Raw genomic sequence first — 16458 nt, forward strand, 5'->3', positions numbered from 1 at the left:
AAAACATAAAAGCCCTATAAATATTGACGACCCAGCCTTGTCTTCCGTGTCTTCCTCCTTGCATAAAATGGAATCTTTCCAACCAAGCGCTTAAACATAAATATTAAAATAATAAGTGGGACAGACTACAGGTCTACTTACAATTTCATCACTACTGTAGCACCTTTTTGACCAGGGCCAATGCACTCATTTTGTAAAGAACAAGAAAAGTCTGCGAAGCTTAAGGACTCATATGACACATCATTAAATATTTAATCACCTTTTTAAGTCCTAAGCTTTTATCATATTTCATCCATCTAGACAGTTCAATCTATACTATAGATTCCAAGGCCCCTTTTGGAGGGGGGAGGAAAAGAAAATTGGGAGAAAAAAGCCTTCTGAGAGGCAGGGTTAAATTATCTCAAGGATGAGTTTCTGTTGGCGCTTTAGTGACCTTGCTTCACCCCGTAAACCCACCAATCCACGGGAGGGTCAACCGATTGAGTCCATCGTTTTAGTCTCCAATAATCAATTTTACAAAAGATGCCACATCTGTTGCTTTGGATTCATGTAGAGTGAAAAACGGATGTTGCTGGGAAAGAAAAGAAAAAATACATGATATTAAAATTTGTCACTGACAAGGTACGCGATGAGTTAATTAACAGATCTGTTTGGTAAACAAATTAATACCCCTATCAGGGCTAAACTGTACTCTTCCTACTTCATCACAAATCAAGTTCACATCTAGTGATGCAAACATTTTTATTTTTTTAAATATATTTTATTGATTTTTTACAGAGAGGAAGGGAGAGGGATAGAGAGTTAGAAACATTGATGGGAGAGAAACGTCAATCAGCTGCCTCCTCCACACTCCCTGCTGGGGATGTGCCCGCAACCAAGGTATATGCCCTTGACCGGAATCGAACCTGGGACCCTTCAGTCCGCAGGCCAACGCTCTATCCACTGAGCCAAACCGGTTAGGGCGATGTAAACATTTTTAAAGATATTTCCTCTTAGCTGCCACTCTCCCATTTTGATATGCTCCCACTACAGAGGACCTATTGCTTAAACATATTATATAATTAGGCTACATAGATCCTATTTATGGTAAAATACAAGGATCAGCAAAGACAGTTCAAACTCTGATTTATACAAAGAACTGTTATACGGATATAGCAGTAAAATAATTACAAGTTTCACAGGTTTATGCACAGTCACTTCTCAGGAAATAGGTGGTAGAATGAAAAACCAATTTTGCAGGACAGTAAACGGGCAAGACACTGCCTGTCCTTGACCCTGGAGAGCTGGTTTGGACTGGAAGGCACTTTCTAAGCCACATCTACAGCCTTGAGTTAGACTTACGTCTGTCTTTCTTGAGGAAGAGTTGATCCTTCTGGAAAACAGTGTGGACTGCCAAACTCTAGCTATGGGAGGGGAAAACGCAACTCGCAGATCCAAGGTGGAAAAGCCAAAGAAATGGTCTCTATTCACGCAGGTCACATGAAATCAACTTTATAAGAACATCAAGCCCAGCACTTTGCTCGGGAAATAGACATGGTCTGACACGAGAGGCCATGCATTTCAAAACAAGTTTGGAGGAAACAAAGCCATTTTCTCTGCACCAGAACCATCTTCCCTAAATAACTCCATGTTGTGACAGCAACTGCCTGGCTGTACACTGGTAGCTTCCACCTCTAATTAGGAGATACATCAGCTCATGATCCATCCACAGTTCTCACAGGGGAAATACAGCCAACCAACCAAATCAAAAAGGGCAGTCCCTTCAGGTAGGACCTGAGCCGGGTCCTGCTCCCCACTGCCCCCGCCACACAACACGGCCACCTTCCTGGTTGTCTGCTGGTATTCTTTCCAGCGACTGGAGGAGCGGCTAACTATGAGCGCTTTTGCATGCAGACGAGTATATATGTGACTCACTCTGTTTCCCCTGACTTGGGATTTTAGTTTACAACCTTCATGTTGCCCAGCTGTAGGGTTTCTAATTATATTTGTTGTAAACCGGACAGGAGGGGGCTGGATGAGTCAGCCCTGTGGGGAACTGAATGCCCACCCATGGAAGTTTGAGGAAACAATGCAAATGGGAGAGGAACAAAAAATATATATATAAATATATATATATGAAAGTATATATATATAAAGCCCCGAAGAAGGTAGGTGGTCACTGCTCAGTATCAGGACCCAGAAAATGGGAAAGGCGTTCTGCTTTGGCCCATCTCAAGAGAGAGGTTGGGCGTTGGCTCGGAGCCTCAAACCCACGAGATGAACTGAAGCTCTTGATGTCGGATCCTTGGTGCTGAGCTCTCTGGGTAAGTAAATACAGTGTTACTTCTGATTCCTAACCACTCACACAGCACTTACCACACGCTTCACCACCATGCTCATTAGCTTCCCCACATCCCCTTGACATTTGGCGATCTTTTCATATACTTCAAAGTCTTTTACTATCAAAACAGGACATGCGAAACCTCAGATCATCTCAGTGACTGCTTCCCAGGCCAGCCAGCCCATCTTGCCTCTGGTTCTGTTGGTGGCTTTTAGTTCAGTGGATGGAGCCCAAGTCTGTGAATGAATTCAATAATCTGACCTGACATCGCTTTATAAAAAAAAAAAATTCTCAGACATCTTCCAGTTTATTCTCGGGCTGGGGAAATGCAGTGACAGCCAGAGGGCAGAGTGAGGGGAGGCAGGCAGGCTTGGCAGGATGGAAAGTGTGACTCGCCTGTGTGTGTGGGTTTGGAGGCTATAAAAGGTTATGGGGGGAACCCGGGTCCTTCTATAAGCAGTGCACTAAAAATAGCAAGGACAGTGACCAGGGGATGAGCAAATTAGGCCCCATGAAATCATTGCCAGGCTGGGTTTCCCAAAAAAGGAGCCAGGTACAGGAAGGAAAGAATTCACCAGTGGCTGCACCTGGAGAAAACATGGAGTTCCAGGAACATGATGCCAGGAGCATTGGGGCAATACAGCCACCAATGGTCTCCATAGCCTACGAACAACACCTCACCCCTCGGGATGATGGTTTTCTATGGGGTCAGTCATCCTTAACGCTGCCATTCAATCTAGAACATCCCAGGGGATGTAGAGAACATAATCACCTCACTAGGCAATCACTTACGTTGCCTGGTTATCATTTCTGGTGGTTATCATCTGGGACAGGGGTCGACCACCGGTGGTCCAGGGTCCAAATCTAGCCCACTGCCTGTTTTCCAAATAAAGTTTTATTGGCACACGGCCACGGCCATTTGTTTACATACTGAATATGGCTACTCTCACACTCAAACAACAGAAGTGAGCAGTCCCACAAAGCCAAAAACACTTACTATCTAACCCTTTACAGAAAAAGCTGGCTGGCCCCTGGTGTAGAAGAACAAATCCTACTGAGTCATGTCCCCCAATGGGAGTCTGAGAGAACAAGCAAACAAGATGATAGGAAAGCAAATACACCCACTCAATCCAAGTTAGAAAGAAAAACACTTGAGATTTCTATAAGAGGTACATGTCTGGGTTGGGGCCTTAATTATAGTGTCCTTCACCTGAAAAAGGGATTTCTGTTTTTTTCTACCTCTTCACCAACTCCTACCACCTAAACAATGGCCCCTCGGCAAGTGCTTTCCCACCACTGAAGTCAAAGAGCTTGGACTCAGATTTTCCACTTAAAAACCTCAATTCCACAGAAAAGCAAAGAGCCCTTATGGCCTTAAAAGGCAAGTCCAGTTCCAGTCCACAGAGGCTAGCGCCATACAAGCAAAGGGCTGCCCACACAACCTGACAACATTAATATGCAGACCACAGAAGACTACAGCGTTAGAATACACAGGGAAGGTAGGATTCAACACCGGGCGGCCGATGGATGTTAAGTTAGAAATCAGCAGTTTTTTCTTTAGTATTTTCCACTGAAACCTCTGATAAGAGGTCTCTTAGAAGAAGAAGAAAAAAGTTTTGCATTTTAAATAGCCAGAAACATATAGGAAATGTTCTTCTTTTACATGAAAATACTGACAAACAAGGCAAGCTTCCAATAGGAGTCCTGGCTCCATAGGACCCCACAGGGACCACTCATGTCTGCTGCACTTTATGTGAAATTCATTTCTATTGCTCTGGGGGTTGCATAAGCAAACCAAAAAGGGGAACCCAGGGCAGAAATGGCTGCCAGCTGGCTATTAAAAACCTGATCAGGGCAAATAGTCAACCTGAACATGTAGTATGCTAAGATTTTCTCAAGGATTACTCATCTTTTCCCTCTCAATTGGGGGTCTTAGTTGAATAAAGCTGGGAGAATGCTGAGTCGCAGGGGCTGCCTTTTCTACAAGGGCCATCTACTCAGGAGTTAGGATTTCCTTCTTTCTTTCTTTCTTTCTTTCTTTCTTTCTTTCTTTCTTTTTCTCTCCTCTCTCTCTCTCTCTCTCTCTCTCTCTCTCTCTCTCTCTCTCTCTCTCTCTTTCTTTCTTCCTCAGGATCCTCAAATAAGTGAGGTCATACAGTATTTATTTTTCTGTCTGACTTATTTCACTTAGCATAATATCCTCAAGCTTCATCCATGGTGTTGCAAAGAGCAGAATTTCCTTCTTTTAAAAAAATATGTTTTTACCAATTTCAGAAAGGGAGAGGGAGAGAGCGATAGAGGCATCAATGATGAGAATCATTGATCAGCTACCTGCTCCCAAATGGGGATTGAACCTGGAACCCAGGCATGTGCCCTGGCCAGGAATCGTACTGTGACCTCCTGAGTCACAGGTTGATACTCAACCACTGAGCCATACCGCTGTGCCACAATTTACTTTTTTTTTGACTGAATTAATATTCTAGTGTGTGTGTGTGTGTGTGTGTGTGTGTGTGTGTGTGTGCGGAGTATCACAATTTCTTTATTTATCCATCAACAGACACTTAGACTATTTCCATGCCTCGACTATCTATATATATATATATATATAAAAGCCTAAACGACCGTCTGACCGGCCGACTGGCCAGTATGCACAATGACCACCAGGGGGCAGACGCTCAATGCACAGGCATGGAAACATGGAACAGACTGATGAATCTCAGAGGGAAGTGGGGAGAGGAGAGGGTAGGAAGAGATTATTCAAAGATCTTATATGCATACTAGAGGCCCAGTGTATGGATTTATGCACCAGGGGGTCCCTCGGCCTGGCCTGTGGGAATCGGACTGAAACTGGCTCTCCGATATCCCCTGATGGGTCCCAGATTGCGAGAGGGTGCAGGCCTGGCCAAGGGACCCCCCTGGTGCAAAAATCTGTGCACTGGGCCTCTAGTCTATATACAAAAGCCTAAGCAACTGGTCAACCGGCCAACAGTTCGACCATCCAACTGGTAGCTATGACGCACATTGACTACCGGGGACAGACGCTCAATGCAGGAGCTGCTGAGTGACAGCAACTTTGTAGAATACCCTTTCGCACTCTGGGACCCCTTGAGGGATGTTAGACTGCCGGTTTTGGCCCTATCCCCACAGGCCAGGCCAAGGGACCCCACTGGTGCACAAATCTGTGCACCAGGCCTCTTGTTATAAATAATGCTGCAATAAATATGGGGGTGCAGATACCTCATTGTGACAGTGATTCTATTCCCTTCAAATATACACCCAGAAGTAGAATTGCTAAATGATATGATAGTTCTAATTTTAATTTTTTTGAGGAACCTCCATACTGCTTCCCATAGTGGCTGTACCAATTTACATTCTCACCAACAGTGCACAAGGGTTCTCTTTTCTCCACATCCCCGCTAACACTTATCTCTTGTCTTTTTTATAAAAGCCATTCTAACAGTGTGAGATGATATCTCATGTTGGGGTTTTTTTGTAGTTCTCTCATGACTAGTAATAGTGAGAACCTTTTCATGTACTTGTTGGCAAAAATCCACAAGTGGGATCACATCAAACTAAAATGCTTCTGCGTAGCCAAAGAAACCATCAACAAAATGAAAGGGCAATCTATAGAACAGGAGAAAATATTTGCAAACCATGTGTCTGATAAGGGATTATTATCCTATCCACAATAGATAAAGAACATGTAAAACTAAATAGAAAAAAAAAAAAGTTTGACTTAAAAACAGGCAAAGGACCTGAATAGACATTTTTCCAAAGAAGATATACAAATGTCCAACAAGCTCCTTTTTCCAAGTTGGAGTCACCTCACCATACCTCTTGCTCAGAGGAATCAGTAACCTGCCCCTCTACACCTGCCCTGATCGGTCTTGATGCTGAGCACTGCTTGAGAGTGGGATGGGATCGGAGCAAGCAAGCATTGTATGCCTGCTGGGTACCTGTGGTCTAGTAAGAAAGGTGTCAATGTTTTCTCTCCTCTCTTCTGCAGATTGCATGAACAGAACTCTTCCATCCCCTGCTACAATTAAAACCTTGATAATTGTAACAAATCTGGGGTGGGGAGTGTTTAAGAGACATTAGTAAATAGTCTAAATTTTATAATTTTTCAAAAAAAAAAGTGTTCCTCCCACACTCAACATACACTTAGATACGGACTGCCAAGTCTGTCTAGTTGCCTGCCATCTATGTTAAAGAATCCTTTGTAATTAGCTTATAAAAGAAGGTACCACAACTTAAGAGAAGCTATTTTAAAACAACAACTTGGAAGTCTTATTTCCACAGGTCATGCAGATGGTAAACTGTGAATGCTGAAGTCGTATAATTCAGATGATTATGTCTCTGTCTTTTCTCCACACAGTAAAAAGCAGAAGGAAAAAAAATGAAGGGATTCTTTCCTCCCTAAACACCCATCAAAAAGAAATTCCTCCAAATAGTCCTAAATATTTTATCAAAAATCAATCAGTCACATAGCATTGACATGTCTTTCAATATTAAAATCCTTTAAATCATGCTTTCCTTCATTTTATATAGTAACTAGAGGCCTGGTGCATGAAAATTTGTGCAATCTTGGAGAGGAGTCCCTCAGCCTGGCCTGTTCCCTCTCACAGTCTGGGACCCCTTGGGGGATGTCCACCTGCTGGCTTAGGCCCACTCCCTGGGGGATTGGGCCTAAGCTGGCAGTCAGACATCCCTCTAGCAGCCCTGGACCCCTTGGGGGATATCCAATTGTGGCTTAGGCCCACTGCCCTAAGCCATAGTCAGACATCCTTAGTACTGCAGAGGAGGCAGGAGAGGCTCCCACCACTGCCACTGTGCTCACCACCCATGAGCTCGGCTTCTGGCTGAGTGGTGCTCCCCCGGTGGGAGCACACTGACCACCAGGGGACAGCTCCTGCATTAAGCGTCTACCTCCTGGTGGTGAGTGCACGTCATAGTGACCGGTCATTCCACCATTAGGGTCAATATTACCCTTTTATTATATAGGATATATGACTCTTCCTGTCTTTAATATTTGAAAATATAAATTTTATAGACATATTTGGCCTAGATGCTATTGTTTATCAGCATGGAAAGTTTGCTAAAGCTGTTAACATGGCCCATGTTATACTACAGGAGGATTTAGGACAAATGAAGGGCTCAATGGTTTTTTTTTCCCTTCAGTTTTATTCCAGTTATCAATATCTCAATGAGTCAGTCAGCTCTTCCTCTATGGTTGTTCGATTGTGATTTAGGTATCAGGTACTTTATTGCTACTCACTGTTAGTTTGGACATGTTTATGACGCTAACAGTACTCACCATAAGCTCTGGATATGTTGGCCGTTCTTTGGAATTCTTCTTCAAGCTTAAAGGAAAAAAAATTAATCACATTAAAATCTAGATATCATCTGCATTTTCACTAGCCTAGGATTTCAGAACTTGTAGAACACTAAACACAACCCACTTTAAAAACATACTGAAACCAAAGATCTCCTATCTTGACTTTCCTCTTCTATTATATTTACAAGTTATATCTTAAATCACTCCGTGTGTACCTTACGGGAAAGAACAGGTGTGTGAGTGCGTGTGCATCTGTGTGTTTACTTTCCTTTGGTACTTTACCAATGATGTATAAACTAGCTTTTCTGATCTAAAGCCATTCTATTTCAACATACACATCTACTTTCTTTCAAAACAATTTGTACTCCACCCCCACTGGCAAAGAACTTGGCAGGTGTTCCTTATATTACATCTGTTATCTCTTCCCTGTCTTCAATACCTTGTTCTCCTTGCTCCCAAACCCCTGAACATATAATTTGCTTTTATACATTCTTAGCCAACCCTGCCCAAGACAGAAGCAATACTCCCAATAAAATGTCTAAGGCAGTGGTTCTCAACTTTCCTAATGCCGTGACCCTTTAATACAGGTCCTCATGTTGTGGTGACCCCCAACCATAAAATTATTTTCGTTGCTACTTCATAACTGTAATGTTGCTACTGTTATGAATCGTAATGTAAATATCTGATCTGCAGGATGTATTTGCATTGTTACAAATTGAACATAATTAAAACATAGTGATTCATCACAAAAACAATATGTAATTATATATGTGTTTTCCGATGGTCTTAGGCGACCCCTGTGAAAGGGTCATTCGACCCCCAAAGGGGTCGCGACCCACAGGTTGAGAACCGCTGGTCTAAGGTAACGGTGCTTGTTTCCAACCTCTTTGCATGCCCTGAAAGAGAAAGTCACGGCTAGTGACTTAGCAATTTCTCTTCTTACAATACTTTGTGGTCATGCGCTCCTATCACTTAGCTGATACAGACACAGACATTTTAATAACATTGGATAAAACTGCCATCTGAAGAGACCTACCCCTGAATCCATCCCCAGCCTTACAATGGGAAAAAATAAAATAAAATAAGTGGTTTATTTGGAGTTGGAATCCCAGGTTACAGAATGGAGAAAAGGATGATTTCAAAAACTGATTTGCCAGGCAACCTACACACTGCCCTTGCCCATTTGGCCACAAAATCGTACACGGATGGAGAGGAACGTGGCCTGGTGCTGGAGGCGGCTGGGACCTGTGTTCATGGATCACTCTGAGCACATGAGACCCAGGGTGAGCGCTGCTCCAGACACGGAGCCCAACAATGAGGAGGGGATGGGAGCAGGTACAGGGCCATAGGAGAGCGGAGTAGTTGAGACGCTTTGAGAAACTGTGGCTTAAAACAAAACGAAATGAAGGAAAAGAGGAAGCTTTTGAACCGAGACAACTTAAAGCAGCCTACCAGTTTATTCCGGGCCATGCTGTGGGTAGAAGCCAGGGAACCTGGGACAGGGTACAGGTAGATGTGAGGAGAGAAGTTTCAGTCTGGAACTGAGGGCTGATCTAGGACCTAGCGACCCCAGTGACCAGACCACCTATGAGAGAAAGTTTCATCTCAACGGAGGATACAGGTAAGAGGGGATTAGAAAGAGGAATTATCAACGGCGGAGGTGGGCTGACATGGGAAGTTGTGCCTGGATGGGATGAATGAGGCCTTGTCACCCCCACTCACGCCTCTGCGTGTCCCTGTCTCCTGAGATTCCACAACGGCAGAGATCCATTTGGTAATGAACTTACCATCTCTTTTCTTTTCGGGTAGAAGAACTTAAAATTTCCGTTTTTTAGGGAGAGGTAATTTTAAGTCAGGAAGAGTGTAAGAAAATTTCTCCAGTATTTTTCTTTTAATCTGTATAAAGAAAATGTGGGCAACTCTCCCAAGTGGATCCGTCGTAATGGGTTAAGGACTCCTGAAATCTCAGAGATTGCCCGTCAGCAGGCTAGGTCTCAACTTACAGCCACTAATCAGGAAGCTCAAAATTTACCGTGAGCACCACGGCAGCGTTGACAGAAAGTATGTACACAGCAAACCAGGGCTGTTTATTGCATTAATGTAGCCGACAGAACCCACTCTACCTTCCAAATTGAGAACACGTCAAAACATGTCCTCGGAATCGCACAATCCTCAGCGTCAGGTTAGGGGGAAAGGCGCTTCCGTGTTCAATAGGAAGTGCTTGGAATTCGGTATAAAATAACAACGGCGGAGCTCAAAGCGACACTGATTTCTTTTGGATCTGAGTCAAGACATTTGAATTTTCAAGTGGCTTGTCATTTTCAAGCGTGCAATTAGCTCACAGCCCTAATTCCTCGTCCAAATGCCACAGCACACACTCCTGACCGTGGCCAACACTGAAAGGCAGCTTCATGCTCTCTTGAGGATCGCTAGGCTCGAGTTTGTGCTGACCGGAGGATTTCTGTCTGCTTGAATCTGCCCTGCCCCCCCCCCCCGCCCGCACTCCTCCCCCCCCCGCACCCCCACCCCCTCCATCGTTTCCAAGAAGGCTAAGCAGTACATCCACAAAATAAACACACACACTGCCTTCCAAGCCATACATATGTCATCAGCTAAATACATAGCCAGTGCCTCTTTTACTGTCCTTCCTGAACAAGTTGGGAACTATATTTGCTTGTCTCTGTTTTATACTAGTTCCTCTGAGTCAGACAGTGTCAATGTCCGGGTGGGCCTCCAACACACGACAACGTGCCCCCAGGCGGGTCAGCTGGGCAGAGCCTCTTCCACTGGCCTGAAGGGAGAGCAGAACCGAAGGCACGCTGCTCTGGCGTTCTGGGGGGGGGGGGGGGGGGTCTCTCCAGTGACCTCCATCAGTCCCCAAGCCTGGAGACTATAGGAAGGGGCTGTGGTGAACAATGTGAGCCTGTGAGGATCCCGTTGCCTGGAGAGACCCATTTGTTTAGCCTTCTGCTGGGCTAGACCGCATGGCTTCTCAATCAGACTTCTCTGGGATGAAACCCCCAACGAGGCATCCATGGTCGGCATGACTCACACCAGGAACCCTTTAAAACCCCTGTGATAGGAAAGCCCCATGGGGGGGGCAGGTGCGGGGAAGGAGAAGACAACCCCATTCAGTAGTCCCTATTTCAAAGTAAGTACACCAAGGAAGGGTTGGACGTTTATTGTGGTTTTTTCCTTCAAGTTCACGAGGAATAAATGCTATAACGTTTTCTTTCCTCCACACCTTCCCTCAAGATTATGTTTCTCTGATGTTATTGCAAAAGAAATCAAGCAGCTGGATCTCTGGGCTCTAGAGCTAACTCGCCTGCGAGTGCTTCCTACTCTGCCCCACACACCACACGAACTGACACCCACATATTCAATCCGAGGACAGTGGCTTCCAAGTGGATCCCCTGGATGAAGCTGTATGGAACGGAGCACCACTATGATGTCATCGAATGCTTAGGGAGGACGCCTCTCACGAGAGCTCATGAATCCTCTGATGGAGAACTAGGCTGTGAGCAATATACCCCTTTTCTTCTAGGTCAACGGTTAGTCCAGATGTTGGCGCCAAAAGCATAGATATATCCATCTCGAAATTGGATATTAAATCCTTCACTTTCCAAATCTGGAGTCCCCGTCCTCACTTACAATAAAGAGTTGGGGCTTTTTGAGATGTGTTGAAGAATCAAGGCCTAGGTCATAAAAAATATTAAAAAATCCATGGCGATCACTCCAAAAAGGGTCCTTTCATGAAGGTGTGTCTCAAAAACACAGTTTTCTATGTAGGAAAATGGAGAACCCACCATAAAAGGGAGCTGCCCTCAGAGGTTGTGTCCTTCTCTCCATCGTGGAAAAGAAGAGGTGCCCTTAGGTTATGATAATTTTCTCACTCTTTCCACCCGGCTCCAGATCAAACTTAGAACTCTCAGTGCTAACACAAGTGAAACAATTAGACTGCCATGAGGGGAGGTAGGCATTTGTGTGCTAATACATACAAAAAAATTAAAATGCTTCCGCAAAGATCTGAGTCATTCGTAAAATCATTCTGCCAAAACACAGACAGACAACGGCAGGCTACCCTCAGACCTCAAGGGTGGCATGGGGCTAGAGCTAACCAAAAGTCCAAGAGGCCTCAATTTCACCAGCGACAGGCAGTTGGTTTGTCTCAGGATGTTTCCCAATAAAAGCTGTATTCAGAACGCTTCCTCCAAAGAACATGGAGGCCAAGGGGCATGAAGACGCTGTACCTTTCCCAGCCCCTTCCTCAGCAGCAAGTGGCCAGCACTGATCCTCTCCAAGGCCCCTTCTCTGATGTCCCCCGCCCCCCAATTCTTCCCTGCTTCTGCAGGATGCCCAGATAAGCTCACTTGGCTCCATTCTGTGCTTTCCTTTTGCATCCCTTCCCAGCATCCCTCACAAAGGTCATTAGCATCCAAGTACATTAGGCACCATGGTCCCTATGCAAACAGAAACCATGAGATTTTTCTGGAGAAAACCGCTCCCTCTCCTACTTTCCTCCATTCCGCTGGCAATGTTGATGCAAAGTTTACAGCATCCGTATGGCTCCTTTCATCGTTCCACTCCAACCATCTTTGCATTCCCTTCTCAGACCCCTAATGCTGTCTGTCATACCACCGAGGCATGTAGAGCCAGTTAGCAAGTATTCTGTAGGAGACAGCCTACCAAACACTGAAAGTGTTTTCAAGACTTCCAGGTACCTGAGTAACACTCTGAAACTAGCCACTGCCTTCTCATCCAAGGTAATCCTTTGCATCTGACCTCCTGCCCACCCCTGAATCTCCAATGGGTCCCACCATCTTTCTCTTTATGTCCTAATCAACATCCAATTGCTTAGCCCTCTCATAACAGAGTTTTTCCCTTTTATGCCATGAGGCACGAGGTTTCTCCTGCTTGGAATACCCTTCCCTCCCCTCCTTGCCTTTCACTTGGACATCCCGTCATGTGGTGTCAGCTCAGGATTTACCTCCTCCAGAAACGCCACCCCAACGCCTTTTCTCTGAGCTCCCCAAATACTCTAGAAATATCTCCACCCCTGGGCCTGCCACAGCCTGAGCTCAGTGAGGACAGGGGCTGGATGGAGGCATCTCTGTTGCTCCAGCTCCGAGGGCTCACTCCACAAATGCGCTGGAATGAATGCATGCGTGATGGACTAGACCCGATGGAGGAACTTCTCAGAACGCCTGCTCTTCCTGCGCCCGGGCACCTGGGAGACGGGTTTTCTTACCACTGCGAGGTAAAGTCGACAAACTCTTCGGAGAACTTGTCTGCGGGCAGCTGTGGTGACGGCTCCTCCACCACCTGTTTGAGCTGCTGGAAAGGAGTTCCCCATGAATCGTAGGGAAACCGAAGGATGGCCAACTCAATCTGGGGGGAGAGGAGAAAAGGAGATGACGCTGAAATCGGGGTCCCCTACGGAATCCGCTGTGTCTTCCCCCAGGAGAACCAGGGGGGAGAAACCATGGGGAAGTTCCAGTACAATTTTAGGAGAAAAGAAACTAATCATAAGTTCTCTAGCAAATTCCCCCCCCCGCCCCCTCCCCCCGCCCCCGCAGATTTCCTAGTGCTAAGGATGGTCAAATATAATCTTCCTAAGCCTGTTTAAAACCGGGTCCTCCCCCTAACCCACGGTGGCCCTTTAAAGTGACAGGCCGCAGTCTTACACTTCGCGATTTAAAGCAACCGAGTTTTCCACCTTTCAGTCCAAAAAGTGATTCTGGGCCCTAAGACTTTTAGAGCTGTGTACATCTGCTGCCACCTGCAGGTCCCTCCCGGGAACGAAACAAAAACAACGGAGGACCCAAGGACTGATCTTTTTTTGGACTTGAATAAAGGCCGCTTTGCTGTCATAGATCACATGTTTGCTGGGCAGGGACGTGAAGTAACTCTCGGATTAAACAGCTGCTGCGCCTGGGAAGGAGCCAGGAGCGCCGTGGAGAACTCAGGCCCTGGCCGTACAGTGAGCATCACTAAAGTCAGTCACCAGGCACTGATCGGAGAACTTCAGGGCTGAGCCTCCGAAACCACACTATTTTATCATGTCTTTTCCCTGCACCTGACCTCGGCAGCCAAGACGTCTATCGTAGCCAGATTCGGAGATGCACACGTCCTGGATGACACGGTTCTTACAGGGTCCACACGCACTGTCACTTTTTTGAGTGGCTTAAGCTTCCCTGACCCTTGGTGAGAATAATTTAATTTTAAGAAAACTACCGGGAGCTGTCGTCGGACCCTCTCGTTTTACCGATGAGAACAGTTCGACAGTCCATCACCTACGCAAGGGCAGACGGCTCCTGAGAGGTGGAATAGAGAGCACAACAGGGTCGGCCCAATCCCAGCTCTGCATTTCTCCTGCACCTACTGCAAGCCACTGCCGCTCAGAACCCCCTGCCATCTCAGGCACAAAGGATGCCCGAGACCGGCACAGAGGACGTCTGCCCAGAACCTCATCGCCCACGACGGTTATCATGCGTTACCATGGTGATGCCCAGGCTCCAAATGTCAGACTTCACACTGTAGCCCTTCTGGTTGAGCTCCGGGTTTATCCTTTCCGGCTGGAGAGGAGACAGAAAAAGACAGAGGTGGCATTCTTAGCTCAGTCAAGTCTCTGGGGGTGAGGGCAGCACCCGTTGCCAAGTGAGTTGTCTGAAGCTGTCAACGCTGCCTCCCAGGCCAAGCAGGCTCACCAGCGACAATAAATATCAATGCCGCCACAGCTCCTGCCCTCATTCTACATTAGTCTTCTTCTTGGAGACAAGAATAAATTACAGTCCCCCTCACAATTCAAAACTGGTTTTCATTTTCCTTCAGAAGAAACGGGATATCAAGCTGCTTTGCCAGTCTAGACTGTTCCTTGTTAAAAACACCAACAGTCCAGCCCAGCCGGTGTGGCACAGTGACTGAGCTTGGAGCGATGAACCAGAAGGTCATAGTTCGATTCCCGATCAGGGCACTTGCCTGGGTTGCGGGCTCGATCCCCAGTGGGGGGCGTGCAGGAAGCAGCCCATCACTGATTCTCTCTCATCACTGATGTTTCTCTCTCTCTCTCTCCCTCTCCCTTCCTCTCTGAAATAAATAAAATATATATTGTTTTAAAAAAAGAAAGGAAAAACCTAAAAAAAAAAAAAAAAAAAACCTCACAGAAAACACCAACAGTCTAACAGTCCAGAACTCAGTGAAAAAAAAATTAGTAAGAGTCCCTGGGCTACTGTCTGGTGTTAAACTGACCCACTTGTAGTTAAACAGGGACAAGAGGTTTTTAAATTCCAAACACAAAGTCCATTTCAACATTGAACACAGTAGGAGTCCTATAAGTTAAAGGGGACCCCCAGGTCTCTGCTGAGGGCAGTGAATCCTCACAGCTTTGAGTTTCTCCCAGACTAACCTGAATGATTCACTTAGGTCATTTAAATTCTTTTTACTGTTTTGTTTTTAACAAACAAGGAGACACGCCCTTGTGACTCAGGGTGGGAAAATGTGTGGGCTGCATGCATTATTTACGTTTTTCAAACAATATATCTTTTTATTTGTTTGTTTTTGTTTCAAACAATATACCTTTTGCTTGATTTATATATATATATATATATATATATATATATATATATATATATATATATAGATGAAGCAAGTGACTGAGGATTTCAGACAGGAAATGTTTAAGAAAAAAAAGAAGATGCAGAATATTTCTTGGGTCTTAGTTACATTTCCATTTCCCCTCCTATAGCCATCCAATTCCTATTTCCTGGCGCGGTTCGCATTCTGACGCCACCCCCAGCCCTGGACTTACAGCCATGTACGGTTTGCATCCAGCATCGATAGTTTTAGCCACCGAGTCCACAAGGTAGCCACTGATGCCAAAGTCGCACATCTTCACTTGGCCCAGAGCATTGATGAGCACGTTGGAAGGCTTGACGTCTGAAAGCAAGAACAAGGAGAGGCGTCATCCCAGCCTGCTCTGAGGATGCATCGCCCCTATCTACCACCAGAGGGCCTGAAATCTCCATTTCTCCTCAGCTTCCTTTCCCCATGGCCAACACAAGAGTAAATGCCACCCGACTCACGGGCATACTTCTTATTACTTTCAACTTGATTTCTATTTCATGGGTTGTCTTTCTTGTAGGACTGTGTGAAGCCACCAATGGATAAGAACTGTTTCATCAAAAAAAAAAGAAGGAAAGGAAGGAAGGGAAGGGAAGGGAAGGGGAGGGGAGGGAAGGGGAGGGAAGGAAAGCCTAGACAGCATGGCTCAATGGTTGAGCATTGACCTATAAACCAGGAGGTCACAGTTCGATTCCCAGTCAGGGCACATGCAGGAGGCAGCCAATCAATGATTCTCATCACTGATGTTTCTATCTCTCTTTCTCTCCCTTCCTCTCTGAAATTAATAAAAATATATGTATTTTTAAAAGGAATTGTTTCTTCTATTTTATCCTCTTTATTCTCCCCAACACCCATCATATAGTAAGAATTTGACAAATTATTACTGAATCAAGCGCCCAATTCCATGGGCATAGTCTGAATTATTCGATCTGAATAAATCCTAGAGACCAGCTGGACACCGTTGTAATGAGCAACACTATACAGTACACTTAAAACTCTCTTATGACGGGAGATCTCACGTGAAGTGTTCTTATGACAATGACAAAATTTTTAAAAGCCCAGTTTCGAATGATCTACTGCACAATTAGCGCAGGAATAATAGCCCATGGAATGAAGGGCACACTGTGACGTAACAATATACCAAATACAATAAACCCAACCAGTGTTGGTTGAAGCACCTTTA

General features: G+C 45.4%; 1 protein-coding gene across 5 annotated transcripts in view; it reads right to left on the minus strand.

The window, feature by feature from the left end:
- Positions 1 to 236: 236 nt before the first annotated feature.
- MAP2K6 (mitogen-activated protein kinase kinase 6) overlaps positions 237 to 16458 on the minus strand; it is a 125938-nt gene continuing 109716 nt past the window's right edge. For all 5 annotated transcript variants that reach the window (XM_036341336.1, XM_036341334.1, XM_036341333.1 and 2 more), the window contains 5 exons: positions 15463 to 15590; positions 14153 to 14230; positions 12904 to 13043; positions 7635 to 7680; positions 237 to 571 (listed from right to left, as the gene is read on the minus strand). In XM_036341336.1, coding sequence (XP_036197229.1) covers positions 494 to 571; positions 7635 to 7680; positions 12904 to 13043; positions 14153 to 14230; positions 15463 to 15590 — 470 coding nt within the window. In that variant the 3' untranslated portion in view covers positions 237 to 493. The remainder of the gene's footprint in view (positions 572 to 7634; positions 7681 to 12903; positions 13044 to 14152; positions 14231 to 15462; positions 15591 to 16458) is intronic.

Source organism: Myotis myotis, unplaced genomic scaffold (assembly GCF_014108235.1).
Source record: "Myotis myotis isolate mMyoMyo1 unplaced genomic scaffold, mMyoMyo1.p scaffold_m19_p_17, whole genome shotgun sequence".
Classification (NCBI taxonomy): Eukaryota; Metazoa; Chordata; class Mammalia; order Chiroptera; family Vespertilionidae; genus Myotis; species Myotis myotis.